At 43.9% G+C, this 17432-nt stretch overlaps 3 protein-coding genes across 4 annotated transcripts in view; 1 reads left to right on the forward strand and 2 right to left on the reverse strand.

Moving 5' to 3' along the window:
- SLC7A9 (solute carrier family 7 member 9) overlaps positions 1–3356 on the reverse strand; it is a 42709-nt gene extending 39353 nt beyond the window's left edge. The window contains exon 1 of the mRNA XM_070760309.1: positions 3272–3356. The gene's annotated coding sequence lies outside the window, so the exon portion shown is untranslated. The remainder of the gene's footprint in view (positions 1–3271) is intronic.
- The window catches only part of CEP89 (centrosomal protein 89), a 68007-nt gene continuing 53846 nt past the window's right edge, over positions 3272–17432 (reverse strand). For both annotated transcript variants that reach the window (XM_070760306.1, XM_070760307.1), the window contains 2 exons: positions 7923–8098; positions 3272–3549 (listed from right to left, as the gene is read on the reverse strand). In XM_070760306.1, the coding sequence (XP_070616407.1) occupies positions 3450–3549; positions 7923–8098 (276 nt within the window). In that variant the 3' untranslated portion in view covers positions 3272–3449. The remainder of the gene's footprint in view (positions 3550–7922; positions 8099–17432) is intronic.
- LOC139171853 (E3 ubiquitin-protein ligase RNF182-like) lies at positions 12685–13422 on the forward strand. Its single transcript, XM_070760310.1, has one exon. The coding sequence runs from the start codon at positions 12694–12696 to the stop codon at positions 13420–13422; it is 729 nt and encodes a 242-aa protein (XP_070616411.1). The 5' UTR covers positions 12685–12693.

Below are 17432 nucleotides of genomic sequence, written 5' to 3' on the forward strand. Positions count from 1 at the left end.
AGCATTTTTCTCTATCTACCCTTTCTATCCCATGCATGATTTTATACACTTTGATCAAGTCACCCCTGAAACGCCGTCTTTCAAGGCTGAAAGACTGAGGCATTGCAACCTGGTTTCATAAGAGAGGTTCACTGAACGCTTCTTCGCTCCAGCTGCATTCCTTTGGCCGCCCACCATCTTTCCTTCAGGCAGGTGGACACAGAGTACGGTGTCCTCCTTGTAAGAGTAGCAGAAACTAACCTGCACCCAGTTGCTTGGACCAGGTGGACACTATCATTTATTTTTCTCCCCTTCCTTCCTTCCTTTCCTAGAATTCAGCAGCCCTTCCTTTTTTATTCCTCTTTTCTTTTTAGATGATCCGAGCAGTATTGGGTTGCAGTTTGCAATAGCAGTAAAACCTTTCTGATTTATTTCTTTTTTTGCACTATTGGATAATGGTTGATTATTTGGTAAACTTGAAAGGCACCAAAATGTTACAACAGAACACAAAGAAGGCAAATCTGGAATGATCAATTTAGAGATTTGGATGATTTAGAAAAGAAGAAGAATGTGGTCTTATTTTCAACAATTTTCTGAACCCTAATAAAATATGTACCTGGCTTTGCCTAAGTATTGCGCATTTGTAAAATATGGAGAGGGGCGGCATACAAATCTAATATTATAATAATAATAATAATAATAATAATAATAATAATAATAATAAGTGAAATACAAAGAGAAATTAGTGAAATATGTGAAATAATTAGTGAAATACAAAGAGAAATTAGTGAAATACGAAGACCTAAAAATTGAGCTGCAACGACTCTGGCATAAGCCAGTGAAAGTGGTCCCAGTGGTACTTGGCACGCTGGGCGCAGTGCCAAAGGATCTCAGCGGACATTTGAAAACCATCGGAATTGACAACATCTCCATCTGTCAATTGCAAAAGGCCGCTTTACTGGGATCGGCAAACATAATTCGCCGCTACATCACACAGTCCTAGGTGCTTGGGAAGCGCCCGACTGGTGATAAAATACGAAATCCAGCATAGTGATCTCATTTGCTGTGTTGTACTGACATAATAATAATAATAATATTTCTCAACTTTTTGGTGCTCTCTTACTAACTGCCTTGATTGTCTTGGGTAAGAGAGTCCCTGAAATGTAACAAATCTGAGGGAAATTGAATGACCTAGCTACTTACATTCAAACTATCAAATGAGGCTATTGCCTCCAAAACCCACCCATGATTTAGTTTAGTTCTACATATTTTCACTTTATTCTTTCCTCTTCATCAGTTTTATTGCTCTACAGTTATATGGACTTTCCTTATATTGCTTTTATATATTGCTTATACTTCTTAATTCATTATTTCCAAGCAATAATTACAAGGTAAAAGAATTGGCTAGCAAAGTAAAACAGCCCAGGTTCGAATCATAGAAGGGTATGGCTAGCTGACGAGAGCCAAAAAGGTTCTTATCAGTTCTTTACAAGTTTGGAATACACATACACACACACACATCCTAGATCTGAATGAATGAATATATACTGTATATACTGCTCAAAAAAAAGGGGGGGACACACTTAAACAACACAATATAACTCTAAGTAAATCAAACTTCTGTGAAATCAAACTGTCCACTTAGGAAGCAACACTGATTGACAATCAATTTCATTTTGTTGCCAGCATATTCAACTTTGTACAGAACAAAGTGTTCAATGAGAATATTTTATTCATTCAGATCTAGGATGTGTTATTTGAGTGTTTCTTTTATTTTTTTTAGCAGTATATATTCCATATATATTCCGCACATATCAACTACATTTTGTCTCCAACTGAAATGACATACCGTAACTTTTAAAAACAAAAAATTCTATTCAGCTCTTCAGTAAAAGACTAGATATTATATATTCTTCTCTTTTTTGTAAGAGTTCAGCTAAAGTAAGGCTCAGTTCAGCTATTTTATCCCCCAAATCTCTAGCTGCTTAATAAAGAGTGCAAAAATGATATAAAATCAATTCAAAAACATTTTTCTTTGGTTTAGGCATCTGTCATATTAGCAGCACTATTTAATTCTGGCTTCCATTAAATACTATATTTAATGGGGCTTCTTCCAGGAAGGTGTTCTTAGAATTGCAGATAGGTAAAGCAGGTCATCTAGAAACTTTGCTGCCCTGCCTATTAATTGGAATTTTTATTGAGAGAATTCTACCTTTTTTGAAGCACTGAATCTGTACAGTGGTCACCTTGGTACTCAACGGCTTTGAAACTCATAGAAATCGGTATTCAAAACATTTTGACCTGAACATTTTGTCCCGGTGATCATAATTTGTTTAGTACTCAACACACAAGCTAGAAATTGTCGGTGTCGGCAGTCTTATGACACCAACAATAAATACATTATTCCTTATGGAGAAAAAATTATTTGGTGCTCATTTGTTTTGGTACTCATTGCTCTTTCTGGTATCAGTTAACGGTGAGTACCGAGATACCACTGTATGTTCTTTGTAACCGTCAAGGCAAGAAACATACTGTAATTTTTGGAGTATGAGACACACCTTTTTCCTCCCTAAAATAGGCTGATAATTTAGGTGCGTCTTATATTCTGAATGCAGCTCTTCTTTCCCAGCCCTAACTAGCTGCTAACGATCTTCCCAGCTCTTACCTTGCAGGCTCTTTCATTGTTACTCTCTGCGAATAATGTTTTCCAAGCCCTAAGTCTTTGCAGGCTTTTTTTCATTTCTCTAACTTGCTCCAAATAAGTTTCTTTCCAGCCCTAACTAGGTGCTAACAATGTTCCCAGCTCTTACCGGCTTGCAAGCTCTTTCATTGTTACTCTCTGCGAAGAATGTTTTCCAAGCTCTAAATCTTTCAGGTTTTTTAAATTGATCTACGTACTCCGAATGTTTCTTTCCAAGTGCTAATGATGTTCCCAGTTCTTACTGGCTTGCAAGCTCTCTTGTTGTTACTCTCTCTAATTTTTTTAAAGCCCTAATTAGGGTATAAAATAATGTGCTGAAGCTGACCAGACTAAGGACACTAGTCAGATGAATATCTAGTAAGCAGATTATTTTCCTTATTTTCCCCCTCCAAAACTGAAATGTGTCTTATACTCTGAAAAATATGGTACTTTTTAGCATATAACATGCTTCTTAGGGCTTTGGGGGGTCCCTTATCATACAAAGCTAATTGCAGCCATGAAGTGCTTTCAACCCGACTGGTAAATCATACTTTGCTTCTGAGCAGATTCCCGTTTGCTCTTTTATGTTTGTTTCTTCCAACCCTGTTTTACCTGGGATGAAGCAGAGACATCCCCTTCCTTAATATTTAGTCTTCTTGCTTCGTAACTTGAGGGGGTGAGGGGGACACCTCCACATCCCAGTGGCTAAAGTAGCCACCCAGCAAGACTTTCTGAGAAATGTCAGTTAATGGCGATTCGCCGGCGATTCGCAAGCAGCCTTGAGCAACATCTATGTGTTCCTCTGCAAAGAACTTTTCAGGAATTCCTTCATCCTCAGGGTTTCTCTGGTGGTAGATTCCCAAACAACTTCAAGTTCATTTTCCAGTTCTCTGAGAAGAGAGGAAAAAAAGGAAAAGGATGGGCTAGGTTTGCATGCCCCTTGCCCTCCATGTTTAAGCAGCACCTTGGGAGGTAAACGATCAATCAGTACAGTCAGAACAATTACATTGATTTTAGTATCTTGCCTGATAGTAAAGGACTACCGTGTACTCTAAACAAGAATGACTAAGGAGCTCTAAGCTAATGTTCAATCAAATGTTCTCGTATTTTCATCCTCTTATCTGCAGCAAGTTCAGAAAACATCACAAAGAATTGCCCTTCATTTTCTTTTCTCTTATTAATGACATCATGGATCAATGAATGAGCAAGAGTTAAGGAATCTCTATACCGTTCATTTATTTGAACGGTCCATTTTGCAGGTGTTGACACCTGTTGAGATACAGCAGATTCCCAACTTGGGATGCCCAAATGTATTGAATTATGGGGGTTGCAGCTCAACAAATCTGGAGGCCACCAATTTGTGATAAGATGAGCTATTTTATCTCAAGGGTTCATGTATGCAAAGACGGAGATTTTTACTGCTAAAATTCTCATTACGAATACGATTATCAAAATTCAGGGATGCAGTCACTTCCTTATAAATATATAGTACTGTATAGTATAGTATAGTATAGTATAGTATAGTATAGTATAGTATAGTATAGTATAGTATAGTATAGTATAGTATAGTATAGTACAGTACAGTACAGTACAGTACAGTACAGTACAGTGTTGATTATGACCTATAAAGCCCTTCATGGCACCGGACCAGACTATCTCAGGGACTGCCTTCTGCTGCACGAATCCCAGCGACCAGTAAGGTCCCACAGAGTGGGTCTTTTCCGGGTCCCGTCAACTAAACAATGTCACTTGGCGGGACCCAGGGGAAGAGCATTCTCTGTGGTGGCCCCAGCCCTCTGGAACCAGCTTCCCCCGGAGATTAGAACTGCCCCCACCCTCCTTGCCTTCCGTAAACTCCTTAAAACTCACCTCTGTCGTCAGGCATGGGGGAATTGAGGCATTCCCCACTCCCCCAGGCCTATACAATTTATGTATGGTATGTCTGTGTGTAAGTGTGGTTTAATAATGTTTTTTTTTAAATTTTTTAAATTTATTAGATTTGTTGTGAACTGTTTTATTGTATGTTGTGAGCCGCCCCGAGTCTATGGAGAGGGGCGGCATACAAATCTAATAAATAGATAAATAAATAAATAAGTAAACAGATCTGCATTAATCTTCTGCTCTTGAAAATCTATCTCTGCACCAATAAATCTTTTCAGCAGTTCAGCAGTTATCAAAAACCTTAGCCCTGTCACATCTTATAAATGTTGCGTTGTCTTGTCCTAATTCAATCTTGCACATACAATTCAAAAGCTGCATTGTATGTGCTGTCCAGCATGGCCCCGGTTTGAGAATTGTAATCTAGCTGTAAAAGATTGAAAACATAATAAGAATAATTATGTAAATTAATCATGTAACCTTCCTGGGTGCAAATATTACATTTATGTGTGGAACATAAGTCTAAATAGATTTCAATAATATTCAATTCTGCTCACCCTCCTGTTTAATTTAGCTTAGTTTATAAATAAGGTAAATACCTACTTTATAATTTCATAGGTGAGGGGGTCTAAGGAATTCTGGGAATTTAAATCCACAAGTCTTAAAGATGCCAAGGTTGGAGACCCCTGCCATAGGTTGAATTTTTCTCCTAAGAAAATTTGGTGTTTTAGGACCAGACAGTCTATTATAGGGTGCTTAGGCTTATGTATGCAAAGATTTTTCTTTCTTGAAGTCAATTCAGTCCAAATCTTTTGAGGGCTACAATTGTGTTCCTTAGTGTGTTTCTAAAACTGCCTTTCACCTGGTGGCATGGTCTACAATTTGAGTTGGATAGTCAAGACCATCTACTGCTAAAATTGACTTACTTCCTAGAGGTCTAGAAATTTTCGTTCAAGGTGGAAGACTTTACAGACAAACAACTCTATCAAGTTGTCAATTATCCCCATCCGCTTTGCAGTTTCTTGAGATTCTTCAAAGCTAATGAGGTTGCAAGACAGCAAATAATAAGATATTGATTTGCTGTACAGACAGAGAAACGACAACATCTCTTTTTTCTTTAAAGAATGGAAAACTTAAAAAAGCAAAGCTTGGCTAAATTTCTCCATAGCCGAAGAAATGACATGGCTTTCATCTATAGCTGGTTTGCATTCTTTTGTCTTTTTAGCTTTGGGTCTTCTCCTCATACGATCATCATTCAAGATCAGCCAAAACTAGATGGCAACAGCAATTGCATCTAGAGTTATATACCTCTTTATCATGCTTTATAACACTTTCTAAGTCTTTTGGGCACCATGGAGAGAATTTTTTCCCTGCAGACCAGAGGGGGCTGTAATGTCACGTAGTGCCTGCATCCTGTGGATGGGGCATTGCTTGTTTGTGTGGTCCAGTTTCTGGCATGGCGTGGCACAGTGTCAATCCACAAATTAGGGATCTTCTGCTTTAAGTGGTTTACAGAGTCAGCATACCTGGGTCCTCATTTAACCAACCTCGTAAGGATGGAAGGCTCAGTCAATCTTGAGCCAGTCAGGATCGAGCTCCTGGCAGTGGGCAGATCTAGCCTGCAATACTGCAGTCTAACCACTGTGCCATATCAATGGTGCAGTACATGATCAATATGCTATTATACAGACACTATACTGTTATACTATGAATTTTATAATGATCCTGATTGCTTTAATGTATCCCCAATTTGGACCGGGAGTCACTGCTCACAGCCACTCATGCTCTCATCACCTCGAGGTTCGAGCACAATTCTCAGAAGACGATGCTCTGATTTACAAACTCAATTCCATTATTTATTTATTTATTTATTTATTTATTTATTTATTTATTTATTTATTTATTTATTTATTTATTTATTTATTTATTTATTATTTGTTTAGATTTGTATGCCGCCCCTCTCCGCAGATTCATGTAACTTCAATGTTACATACGATATAAACCCAAGTAAACCAACCAAAAGTTTTTGTGCAAAGCGGGAGATGAGTCTTTAAAATGGTATAGCCAGCTTAATTGCTTGTTCTATTGACTGTTCATTCATGTAATACAATGGTTTTACAAGGGTTACGCAACGCATCCCTCCTTCTATAGAAGAAGGGGGAGGAGGAGGAGGAGGAGGAGGAGGAGGAGGAGGAGGAGAAGAAGAAGAAGAAGAAGAAGAAGAAGAAGAAGAAGGAGTTAAGGCTGTCTGTTCCCTGACGTTAGTTTTAATGTGTTGCTGAAATTTCTATCTGTTGGGAATAATTTCCCAGACAACAAATGTTGTCTTTAAATAAGCTGGTGGGAACAAATCAACAACAGCATTGAAAATTAGCCCAGCACTTCTGATTCTCGTTGCCAAGCTACAGATGCTCAAAAACAACCCCACCACCAATCAATAATTTTTTCTTTCTGTTACTCTTCGAACAAATTCGACTGCAAGAAATATGACTTTAGTAACCGAGTAGTTGATGCCTGGAACTCACCACCTGACTCTGTACTATCATCACCTAATCCCCAAAACTTTATCCTTAGACTCTCCACTGTTGACTAAGAGGTCAGCCAGCATAGGGCCACTCTGGAGAGAAGGACTGAAACAGAGTTCAAAAGTTAATCACGCCTGTCCGTCTTGCGCCTCTTCAGGAAGACAAGGCGACAAGCAAAAGGCAGGGTTTGTTAAGTGGGTTATCCTCCGTTGCAATCAATTACTTCCTTCAAGGTAAGCATAAAACATATCAGGAAAGACTTAATGAACTCAATCTGTATAGTCTGGGGGACAGAAGGGAAAGGGGGGACATGGTCGAAACATTTAAATAGGTTAAAGAGTTAAATAAGATTCAGGAGAGAAGTGTTTTTAATAGGAAAGTGAATACAAGAACAAGGGGGCACAATCTGAGGTTAGTTGGGGGAAAGATTAGAAGTAACGTGAGAAAATATTATTTTGCTGAAAGAGTAGTAGATGCTTGGAAGAAACTTCCAGCAGACGTGGTCGGTAAATCCACAGTCACTGAATTTAAACATGTCTGGGATAAACATCTATCCATCCTAAGATAAAATACAAGAAATAGTATAAGGGCAGACTAGATGGACCATGAGGTCTTTTTCTGCCGTCAGTCTTCTATGTTTCTAAGGTTTCGTAGGCAGAGGGGGGGAGGCAGGGAGGGAGAGTGGCATTTTCAATCCAGCAGACAAGAGGAAGAAGAGCGAAGTGCAGACAGAGTACGCCAGGTGGGGCTCTTTACAGCAAGTTCTGCATTCTAACCGCTAACCCCCCCCCCCCTCTTTCCCACTCTTCTAAACCATTTGGATGTAATTTGTTTATGGAAGGAGCCTTGGATTAACTTACTTCTTCTCCCTCAGAGCTTCTTCGAGGGAATCTTGTTTGTCTCGCACCAGCTGCTGGAGGTGCTTCATTTGTCTCTGGTACTGATGTTCTTTCCCAGCAAATTCCTGCTCTTGCTCTTGCTCTTCCGATTTGACTTTGAGGTCCCTGCACATGTCTGCCATCATCTTTTCTTGCACCTGTGAGAGTTGGGAACAGAATCCAGTTCAAAGCACAGCTCTCGGGCTACTTGCAGGGACATAGATGGATCGTAACCAGGGGAGGAAGATGGTTCTTTCTCTCGGCTGCTCCTTCGTCCTGAGTCACGGGATGGCCAGTTCGGAGAACAAATCAGGTAGGTGAGATCGAAGAAAGATGATTGGGTCATCTTTCTTCGAGTATGTTTACTAACATGCAGCTTGCCAATGAAGACAAAGATGTCACTGCTTTATTGTCTATTCCTCCCCGAAAGGCAGTTCTCAATAGCTTCAAAGCCAAATATTGGCTTGACTAAACAGGATGAACAGCTGGACTTTTAAACACACCTGCTTCTCTACAAGGTCAACTGTCCAGTTTTAATTATCGCTGCCGAAGTAATGATAAAAGAGATGTGACTCTACATTAGGGGTTATTTGTCCTTTAATCTAAGCACAGGAAGGAAAAAAGAAACAACCTTTGCTTTGCAAATTGATGCTTCTGTTACAGTGATGGCTATGCATTTGTTCTCCCTCTAGAATACTGGAATGTAACTCTTTTTTTCCTTTCTCTCGCACTTAATATGCCTTCCCTAGAAAAAGCCTGATGTGCAAATGGAGATTTTAAAGCTATTTTGGGACAAGTATTGCATTAGGTTCTGCATAATCAAAATTAATTAGAATGCACCACTGTCATCACGTCGGAAAGGAAAGAACCAAGTATTTTCCTGTCAATAAGTGCAGAGTGATAGGTTAACAACTACTCTGATGGTGAAGGCTATATTCCTCCTTCAGGTCTACAGTTGGAGAGTCAGCGCTTCATTTTCATGAATAAAACAAAAATGAAGTAACATTGAATTATGCATCCTGTAAAATTTCACACATGAGTTGATACATAACTATTGAAGGAGATTTCAATAGTATTTGGATGTGTGCGCCCATTTCACCTCTCGATGCTTGAAACTATCTATCACGAGAATCTATCTCTCAGAATATTAAGAACTTGGTTATTATAAAGAATGTGAGGCTAGTTGTCATTTAGGATTTGGGGGATGTTGGAATTTCATGGGGATATGTAGTCATATACAGCACATTTTACTCCAAGACATTCCTTGGCTAAAGGTTCCCAAGACAGGACCAGATGCAATAGTTTCATCCAGTACATTTGCTATGTTTGAACCTGATGCCAATAAGCATTTGAAAATGTGATTAGATCATACTGGACCATCTATTTTGAGTCAGCCCATAGATGCATCCTTAAAATCTTTTCATTTTTAAAATTTACGTTGTAGCTGGTTATGATATACAGTGAACCCTCGAGTTTCGCGTCCTCAAGGATCGCGAAAGGGCTATTTCGCTAGTTTGCAACCCGGAAGTAAACTCCACCATCTACGCATGCGTGCCCTTCCACGCATGCGTAGATGGTGGAGTTTCCCCGCCGGGCAGAGGCTTCCCTGGGTCTTCCCCCTCTTGCCCCGTAAGACCCCAGCGGCGGTGGGCTGGAGCGAGAGCTTGGGGCACCCTAGCTCCGCTTCCCAGCTGGGAAGCGGAGCCGGCAACAGCGTGGGCGGGCGGGCGGCGCGCGCGAGCTTGGGGCAGCCTAGCTCCGCTCCCCAGCTGGGGAGCGGATCTAGGGAGTCCCCACCGCGCACGCGTTGCTGGGGAAAGCGCGCGCGCTTGGGAACATCCCAGCTTCGCTCCCAGCTGGGGAGCGGATCTAGGGAGTCCCCCACCGCGCGCGCGTTGCTGGGGAAAGCGCGCGCGCTTGGGAACATCCCAGCTTCGCTCCCAGCTGGGGAGCGGATCTAGGGAGTCCCCACCGCGCGCGCGTTGCTGGGGAAAGCGCGCGCGCTTGGGAACATCCCAGCTTCGCTCCCAGCGAAGCTGGGATGTTCCCAAGCGCGCGCGCTTTCCCCAGCAACGCGCGCGCGGTGGGGGACTCCCTAGATCCGCTCCCCAGCTGGGAGCGAAGCTGGGATGTTCCCAAGCGCGCGCGCTTTCCCCAGCAACGCGCGCGCGGTGGGGGACTCCCTAGATCCGCTCCCCAGCTGGGAGCGAAGCTGGGATGTTCCCAAGCGCGCGCGCTTTCCCCAGCAACGCGCGCGCGGTGGGGACTCCCTAGATCCGCTCCCCAGCTGGGGAGCGAAGCTGGGATGTTCCCAAGCGCGCGCGCTTTCCCCAGCAACGCGCGCGCGGTGGGGACTCCCTAGATCCGCTTCCCAGCTGGGGAGCGAAGCTGGGATGTTCCCAAGCGAGCGGGCACCCAGGGAAGCCGTTGTGCGAGCAACGGGGTGGGCGGGCGAAGGGCGGGCGGCAGTAGAAGCAAAAACACCATCTGCGCAAGCGCAGATGGTGTTTTTACTTCCGCACCGCTACTTCGCTAAAAATCGATCATCGCGTGGGGTCCTGGAACGGAACCCTCGCGATGATCGAGGGTTCACTGTACATTGTTTTAACTATTGTTTAATCTAATCTGGATAAAAACCTAGATTCTATGACAGTTTAATCAGACCAGAGACTAGACTGCACTTGATTCCATTCTGAAGGCTCCCCGGGTAGTAAAACAGCTAATCCAGGAATAGCTTGATGCATTTAGGTGCACTGCTTAAATGGGCTTCCTGAATACCAGTGGTGTCTTTGAGGACCTTTAAGCAGTTAATGAGGTAAATGAAGAAGTTTCTTTTTTTTCTTTTTTCTTTCACTGGACATTAATTTAAAAAAAAACTTGTTTGGGTAAAAATAATTTATTCTGTAAACATTATTTTAAATGAATGTAGGACATCAACCTTTATCTAGGTTCAGATGCTATGCAATGTCACCCGAATAATTGGGAAAGAAGGGTAGAACACAATGTAATGTTTCAATGAACGGTTCCGAGATACAAGATAAAATGGAAAGTCAAATTGCTACTACCGTGTTTCCCCGAAAGTAAGACAGTGTCTTACTTTCTTTTTATCCCCAAAAGCCCCACTATGTCTTACTTTCGGGGTATGTCTTATATTGGAAAAAAATTGTCGAAGGCGGCATCTCCCCAGAGTCCAGAAGGGCAGACGCGGGACAGGAATCTCGTGAGCCCTTTTCCAAGTTCAACCTCAGGGCTCCAGGGCAGCCTCCTCAAGGGCGACAGCCACCCTCGTTCTCCTCCTCTTCCTCCTCCTCCATCACCGCCGCCACGCTGCGCTGCTCACCCAGAGCGAGGGGAGGAGGATCTGAAGAGAGCGGCAATGGGAAGGAAGCGCCCCGACCTCGTCTCGGGCGACAAGGGGTGGAAAGGGGGGGGTTCCTTTCAAGCGGCGCTGGGCGAAAGAGGGCGGGCGGCCAGCAGCAGAAGGCGAGAGGTGCCTCCTTCTCCGGCTCTCCGGCAGATCGAGCGCGCGAAGAGGTGCACTTGGCGAGCGGCACTTCCCCGCGGCACTTGGCGAGCGGAGAGGCGGTCGCCTCACCTGCCGCCCCACTCTGGGGGTCCTTGGCTTCTGCTGGGGGTGGGGGGGGTCCGGACACCCCCTTCTCCGGCTCTCCGGCATATTGAAGAGGCACCTCTCACCTTCCGCCGCTGCCCGCCCGCCCCCTTTCGCCCAGCGCCGCTTCGGAAGGCCGGAACCCTCCCTCCGCAGACCCAGAGATAAAGGAGGCGCGGAGCGGGGAGAGCCGCCTGGCAGAGCGTTTGCAGGTGGCGGCGGGGGGGGACGACGGCGGGGGGGGACGTATGTCGAGGTTCTACTGTACCCCGTGTTTCCCCGAAAGTAAGACATCCCATGTCTTACTTTCGGGGTATGGCTTATATTAGCTGACCCCCCTGAAACCCCCGATACGTCTTACAATCAGGGGTGTCTTACTATCGGGGAAACAGGGTATAAGGTTCATCAACTCGTATTGGGCTCACCTCTTTCTCTAACTTCCCAGTATGAAAGGATACATCTGAGGAAGTCTCACAGTAGTTTAATCATTTTTTTCCCCACAGACTATTACTTTAGTTTAGTGTTTCTCAACCTTGAGAAATTTAAGGTGTGTGTACGTCAACTTCCAGAATTGAAGCTAGTCTTCAATCCCCTTTTTCAGCTAGAAGTTTTTCCCAGTGCTATCTAAAATCCTGGAAAACTAGTGCCACTACAGTAGAGTAAATAATACAATTGTGAAAGGACCAATATCATGGCAGCAATAAGATAACTTTCCACGCCTCTACATATTTTGGCTTGGGAAACAACAGGAAGCAAGATTAGTTTTTCCTCAACTTTTGAGTTAATAATTACAGTTGTGCTTTGAAGAAAATGACACCAGAAAATAATTTGAGCAAAAGTTGTAAATATTGCACAGTCAAGAAAAGGTTGAATATGTCCCATAATCGGTTGTTGGAGAAACAACTTCCAGGAGATTATAAAACAGGTGAGAAAAAAATAACTTTGTAAAATTATATGAAGTTAAATATAACGTAGTCACAACGAGAAATGTGAACGGATTTCATCAATTTTAACTCATCCCCTTTTACCATAAACATACAAATGCAACGACAGAAATATTACACCATTAGGAAAAAGGCCTGATAAAAAAATGAGTAGGGAAACTCACTGCTGTTCTCTTTTGACAGTGTGCCTAACGGGAAGATGAATTATCCTCAAACTGACGGGGAAGAAAAAGTGCTGAACGAGGAGCTGGAGTGCAAAATCTGTTACCAGAAATTCAACCTCCAGAGTCGCAAGCCCAAACTCCTGGACTGCCACCACCGAGTGTGTGCAAAATGCCTAACTAAAATCCGTCAGGTAGGAAGCGGCTCGCTTCGCATTAGCTGCCCTTTCTGCCGGCATGAGACAGAACTACAAGAAGAAGAAGTAGAAGGGCTCCCTGATGATTTGAACATCTTGTCTAGACTCGTAACCAAAGATAGGTCAACATGGAATTCAGAGTGCAAGGAAGTTCTCCTGACCCCAAAGAACTTGGCTTCTTCGTCAAGTCCTTCGCGTGGCTCATCAAACTGCCTGGTGATAACCATCATGGAAGTACAGAGGGATTCCCCCCGGACTTCCAGCCAAAACACCCTCTCGGATTATTACACAGATCACAGCTTGGACTCCGAATCTGTCAATTCCACCAACCAATTAGACCAAGATGTTTTCTCCAAACTTTGTAATCACATCCCCAGAATACTAGTGTGGCTGCTTGGCTTTTTTTACTTCGGTTCTTTGCCTCTTGGTATCTATTTATTAGTGATTCAGAAAGTCACTCTGGGAATTGTCTGCGTCAGTCTCGTGCCATCCAGTCTGACTGTATGTCTTGTGTACGGTTTTTGTCAGTGCCTCTGCCAGGGAATGTGCGACTGTTCTTCTAGAAATTGATGCCAGACAGGAAAAGGATATTGAGACAGATCGAAGTCTACACAATGAGGTTTTTTAAAAAAAAATGTGACTGTAAGTAAAAAGGAGGAGGACATCGGTCTATGAACTGGTGTTTTCAACATTCCATTTTTCTGATTACAGAAATGAATAAAGATGATCTTTCTAAAAAAATAAAATCTTTATGTGGGAGAAGTCTGGCATCTTGAAAATGCAATATTCAAAGCACTGGATGACTAGAAGGAGCACAAATTGAGCTGATGTCTCTGAATGCAGCCCTTTAATATATTTTAAAGGTTGCCTCTTACTCAATCACAAGTTGGACCAGACGTTAGTGAGAAGAATTTCCCCCGAGAAAGCAGCCTGAAGTTATTTTCCTTACTCCCCAGATTGTTACATCAACAGGGGGATAAGAGTAAAATTGCTTTGTTAAACTAAGGCCATGCTTAATTTAATTCATGGCTTTGTTGAGGAAAGCAGCTATGAATTTATCTCTTGCTCTGCTAAGGAGGCAGGAGAGATCAAAGACTGCAATTTTTGAACTCTTCACTCTCTTGCAAATTGGACGGCTCTCTAACCAATGTTTGATAATAAAATATATAGCTCTATTTGTGCTGTGGTCTGACAATAAACTAGGCTATTTCTGGCAATGTAGATTTCTCTGATAAAGTTTAGATATCACTTGTATATCGATGCATAGTGCTTTGCTCAATTAAGATGAACAGTTTTATGTATGTGGGCTATGTATCCATACATTGTATATGGTTATGAAGCTGGTACGCTAAAGAGGGAGTTCTCTTTTATTGTATGCGCTGCCATATTCTGCAACAGACAATTCTATCAGTTTAAAAAGGAGCATGCAACAACGTTTTAGGCTAGAGCATACTAATACCTGCTGCTTTACAAGGGAGATGAAGAATTACTTCTGAAAACCTTGTCCGAATTCACAATACAAATGTCTTGTTTAAAATCTTGTTTAAAAGTCAGCATCTACCTTTTGCAATTTGATTTGAATAATCTGGTGTCACCCATCTTTATCTGAAAATAATAGCTACTCCAAGCAGCTGGCACATTTTAGCACTCTTGCATGTTGCAAAAACCTCCAGATACCATCCTTCTAAATAAAATGTGGGTTCACAGGGCTGGAAAGGAACTCAGAGTTCTTGCAGTTGGTGGTATGGATGAACACAATCTAAGCAGGGGCATGCCACTTTTTTCAGGAGGTTATAGGGAAGTGTAACTGGGTGATGCAGAGGCCTAGAGATGGAGCTCTCACCTCACAATCAGGAGGCTGTGTGTTTGATCCTACGTAGAGGCAGATATTTCTCTCTCTGAGCATACTGAGAATATATCTACTGAGTAAAACTCCACTGTGGCAACAGGAAGGACATTTTGCCAGTAAACACTCTGCTAGCTCCAATCAGTTGGCCAGACTCCACTCCACAAGGGATTCTCCATTCTCTCCATGGAATGGTCCCTGTCCCAAGTTCCTTTTTTCGGTGCCCTTGAAACTTTGAACAGTAACTAAACCAACTGTTGTACAGGTATGTCGAGAACGGGCTATAACCGTCCAGATCTCAGGTTGGGAATTCCCCTCTATGCCCAGTCTCAGCTTACAGCCTGCCCTGCCTTCCCAGAGCCCTGCTTGCAAGCTGGACCAAGCCGCCTTCCCCAGGCAACCTCCTCACCCTGCAACTGGCCACCTCCTGCTGGTCATGCGAGACGGTGGGCAGCTTCTACCCAAGGCAGCAATACAGGTGCTGTTACAGCAATTGGCCAGCCCGGCTCCAAGCACGGGGGTCAGCCAGTTGCCCCACTCGTGGAGAGCCCCCAAGTTGGGCACGCAGCCCAGGCGGTGGCAGAGCTGCAGGAAGCAGTCCAGATCTCCTTGTACCTGCTTCCATGACTCCTCCAGTTGGGTGGTCATTCTGGGAGTTGAAGTCCACAAGTCTTAAAGTTGCCAGATTTGAAGACTTCGGCCCTAAAAGCATCCGACTGACCACTCTGGCATTGCCGAATTAAGCAAACTTCTGCTTCTCATGTTCAAGTCATTAAATGGATTTCAGAATTATTATTTTTTTTGGGTGGGGGGGAATTGCAGGGATCCATGTCAAGAAAACAACAGTAGTAAAAAACCCCACATCAATGTATGTTCAAAACCACCACAAAGATTAGCCGAGAAATGGATAAATTTGACTGTATGAATTGAAGCCCAATGAAGTATTTAGGTGCAAAATTAGGTTCAGCTCCCCCCAGAGATTAGAATAGCCCCCACCCTCCTTGCCTTTCGTAAGCTCCTTAAAACCCACCTCTGCCGTCAGGCATGGGGGAACTGAGATATTCTTTCCCCCTAGGCCTTTATAATTTATGCATGGTATGTTTGTATGTATGATTGGTTTTATAACAAGGGGTTTTAGCTGTTTTTAGTATTGGATTGTCACATGTTGTTTTTACCACTGTTGTTAGCCGCCCCGAGTTCATGGAGAGGGGCGGCATACAAATCCAATAAATAAATAAATAAAATAAATAAATATTGTCAGGGGCAACGGGAAAAGAGCACATGGGTCTTCTTTGTCAAAGCAGCTGAAGCATCATTCAGAACTCAGATGCTCAACTTTGTTTTGTTTAGCTAATAAGGATAGTGATAACGCTCGGCATTGTTTCACCTGATTCGTTAGTGAGTAGCAGTGATGGAATTCAATTTTTTTACTACTGGTTCTGTAAATGTGGTTTGGTGAGCGTGGTGTGGCTTGCTGAGAGTGGCTTGGTGAGTGGGGCAGCGGAAGGATATTGCAAAATCTCCATTCCCTCCCCACTCCTGGGGGAAAGATATTGCAAAATCTCCATTCCCTCCCCACTCTGGGGCCAGCCAGAGGTGGTATTTGCCAGTTCTCCAAACCGTTCAAAATATCCGCTACCAGTTCTCCAGAACTTGTCAGAACCTACTGAACTGCATCTCTGTTAAGTAGCCATGTCTTGATAAAGTGAAAATAGATATACAGTGATCCCCCGATCATTGCGAGGGTTCCGTTCCAGGACCCCTAGCAATGATCGGGTTTTCGCGAAGTAGCGCTGCGGAAGTAAAAACACCATCTGCGCATGCGCAGATGGTGTTTTTACTTCCGCAGCGCTAGCGAGGAGCCGAAGATTGGGGTTCCTGGGAAGGGGACTCAGCTTGTCCGCCGCCCGCTCGCGCATTGCCCGCCCACGCCGTTCATTCTCGCTGCTTCCCAGCTGAGTCCTGAAGCGAATTCGCTTCAGGACTCAGCTGGGAAGCGGCGAGAATGAACGGCATGGGCGGGCGATGCGCGAGCGGGCGCCGCTTCCCAGCTGAGTCCTGAAGCGAATTCGCTTCAGGACTCAGCTGGGAAGCGGCGAGAATGAACGGCGTGGGCGGGCGATGCGCGAGCGGGCGGCGGACAAGCCGTTCGCTCGCGCTCGCTCGCGCCGCTTCCCAGCTGAGTCCTGAAGCAAATTCGCTTCAGGACTCAGCTGGGAAGCGGCGAGAATGAACGGCGTGGGCGGGCGAAGGGCGGGCGGGCGGCAGCGAGGAGTTTGTGTGGGCGGTGGGGAAACTCCTCGCTGATGCCCGCCGCTCGCCCTCCCGCCAGCAAGAGGGGGAAGACCTAGGGAAGCCGCCCAGCAGCTGATCTGCCCGGCGCCATCTACGCATGCGTGCCCATAGAAAAAAGGGCGCGCATGCGCAGATGGTGTTTTTACTTCCGGGTTGCAAAATCGCCATATAGCCATTTCGCAATGATCGGGGTCGCAATACCCGGGGGATCACTGTATCTCTAAATACAATTAAAACACCAGCACTATCAATTTCCAGCCTTGTGAGGTATTTGTTATGGATACAGATGTGCAAAATTCATTCTACTCCAGGCCATGCTGAGCCCACTTCTGGACGAGGCCATTCCAGGGAAGATTTTGAAATTTCCAGAAGTAACTCTGAATTTTAAAAAGCAGCTTGAGAGCTTCCAAGGAAGATTTGACCACAAAATAGCCTGTTT

Source organism: Erythrolamprus reginae, chromosome 9, assembly GCF_031021105.1.
Source record: "Erythrolamprus reginae isolate rEryReg1 chromosome 9, rEryReg1.hap1, whole genome shotgun sequence".
Classification (NCBI taxonomy): Eukaryota; Metazoa; Chordata; class Lepidosauria; order Squamata; family Dipsadidae; genus Erythrolamprus; species Erythrolamprus reginae.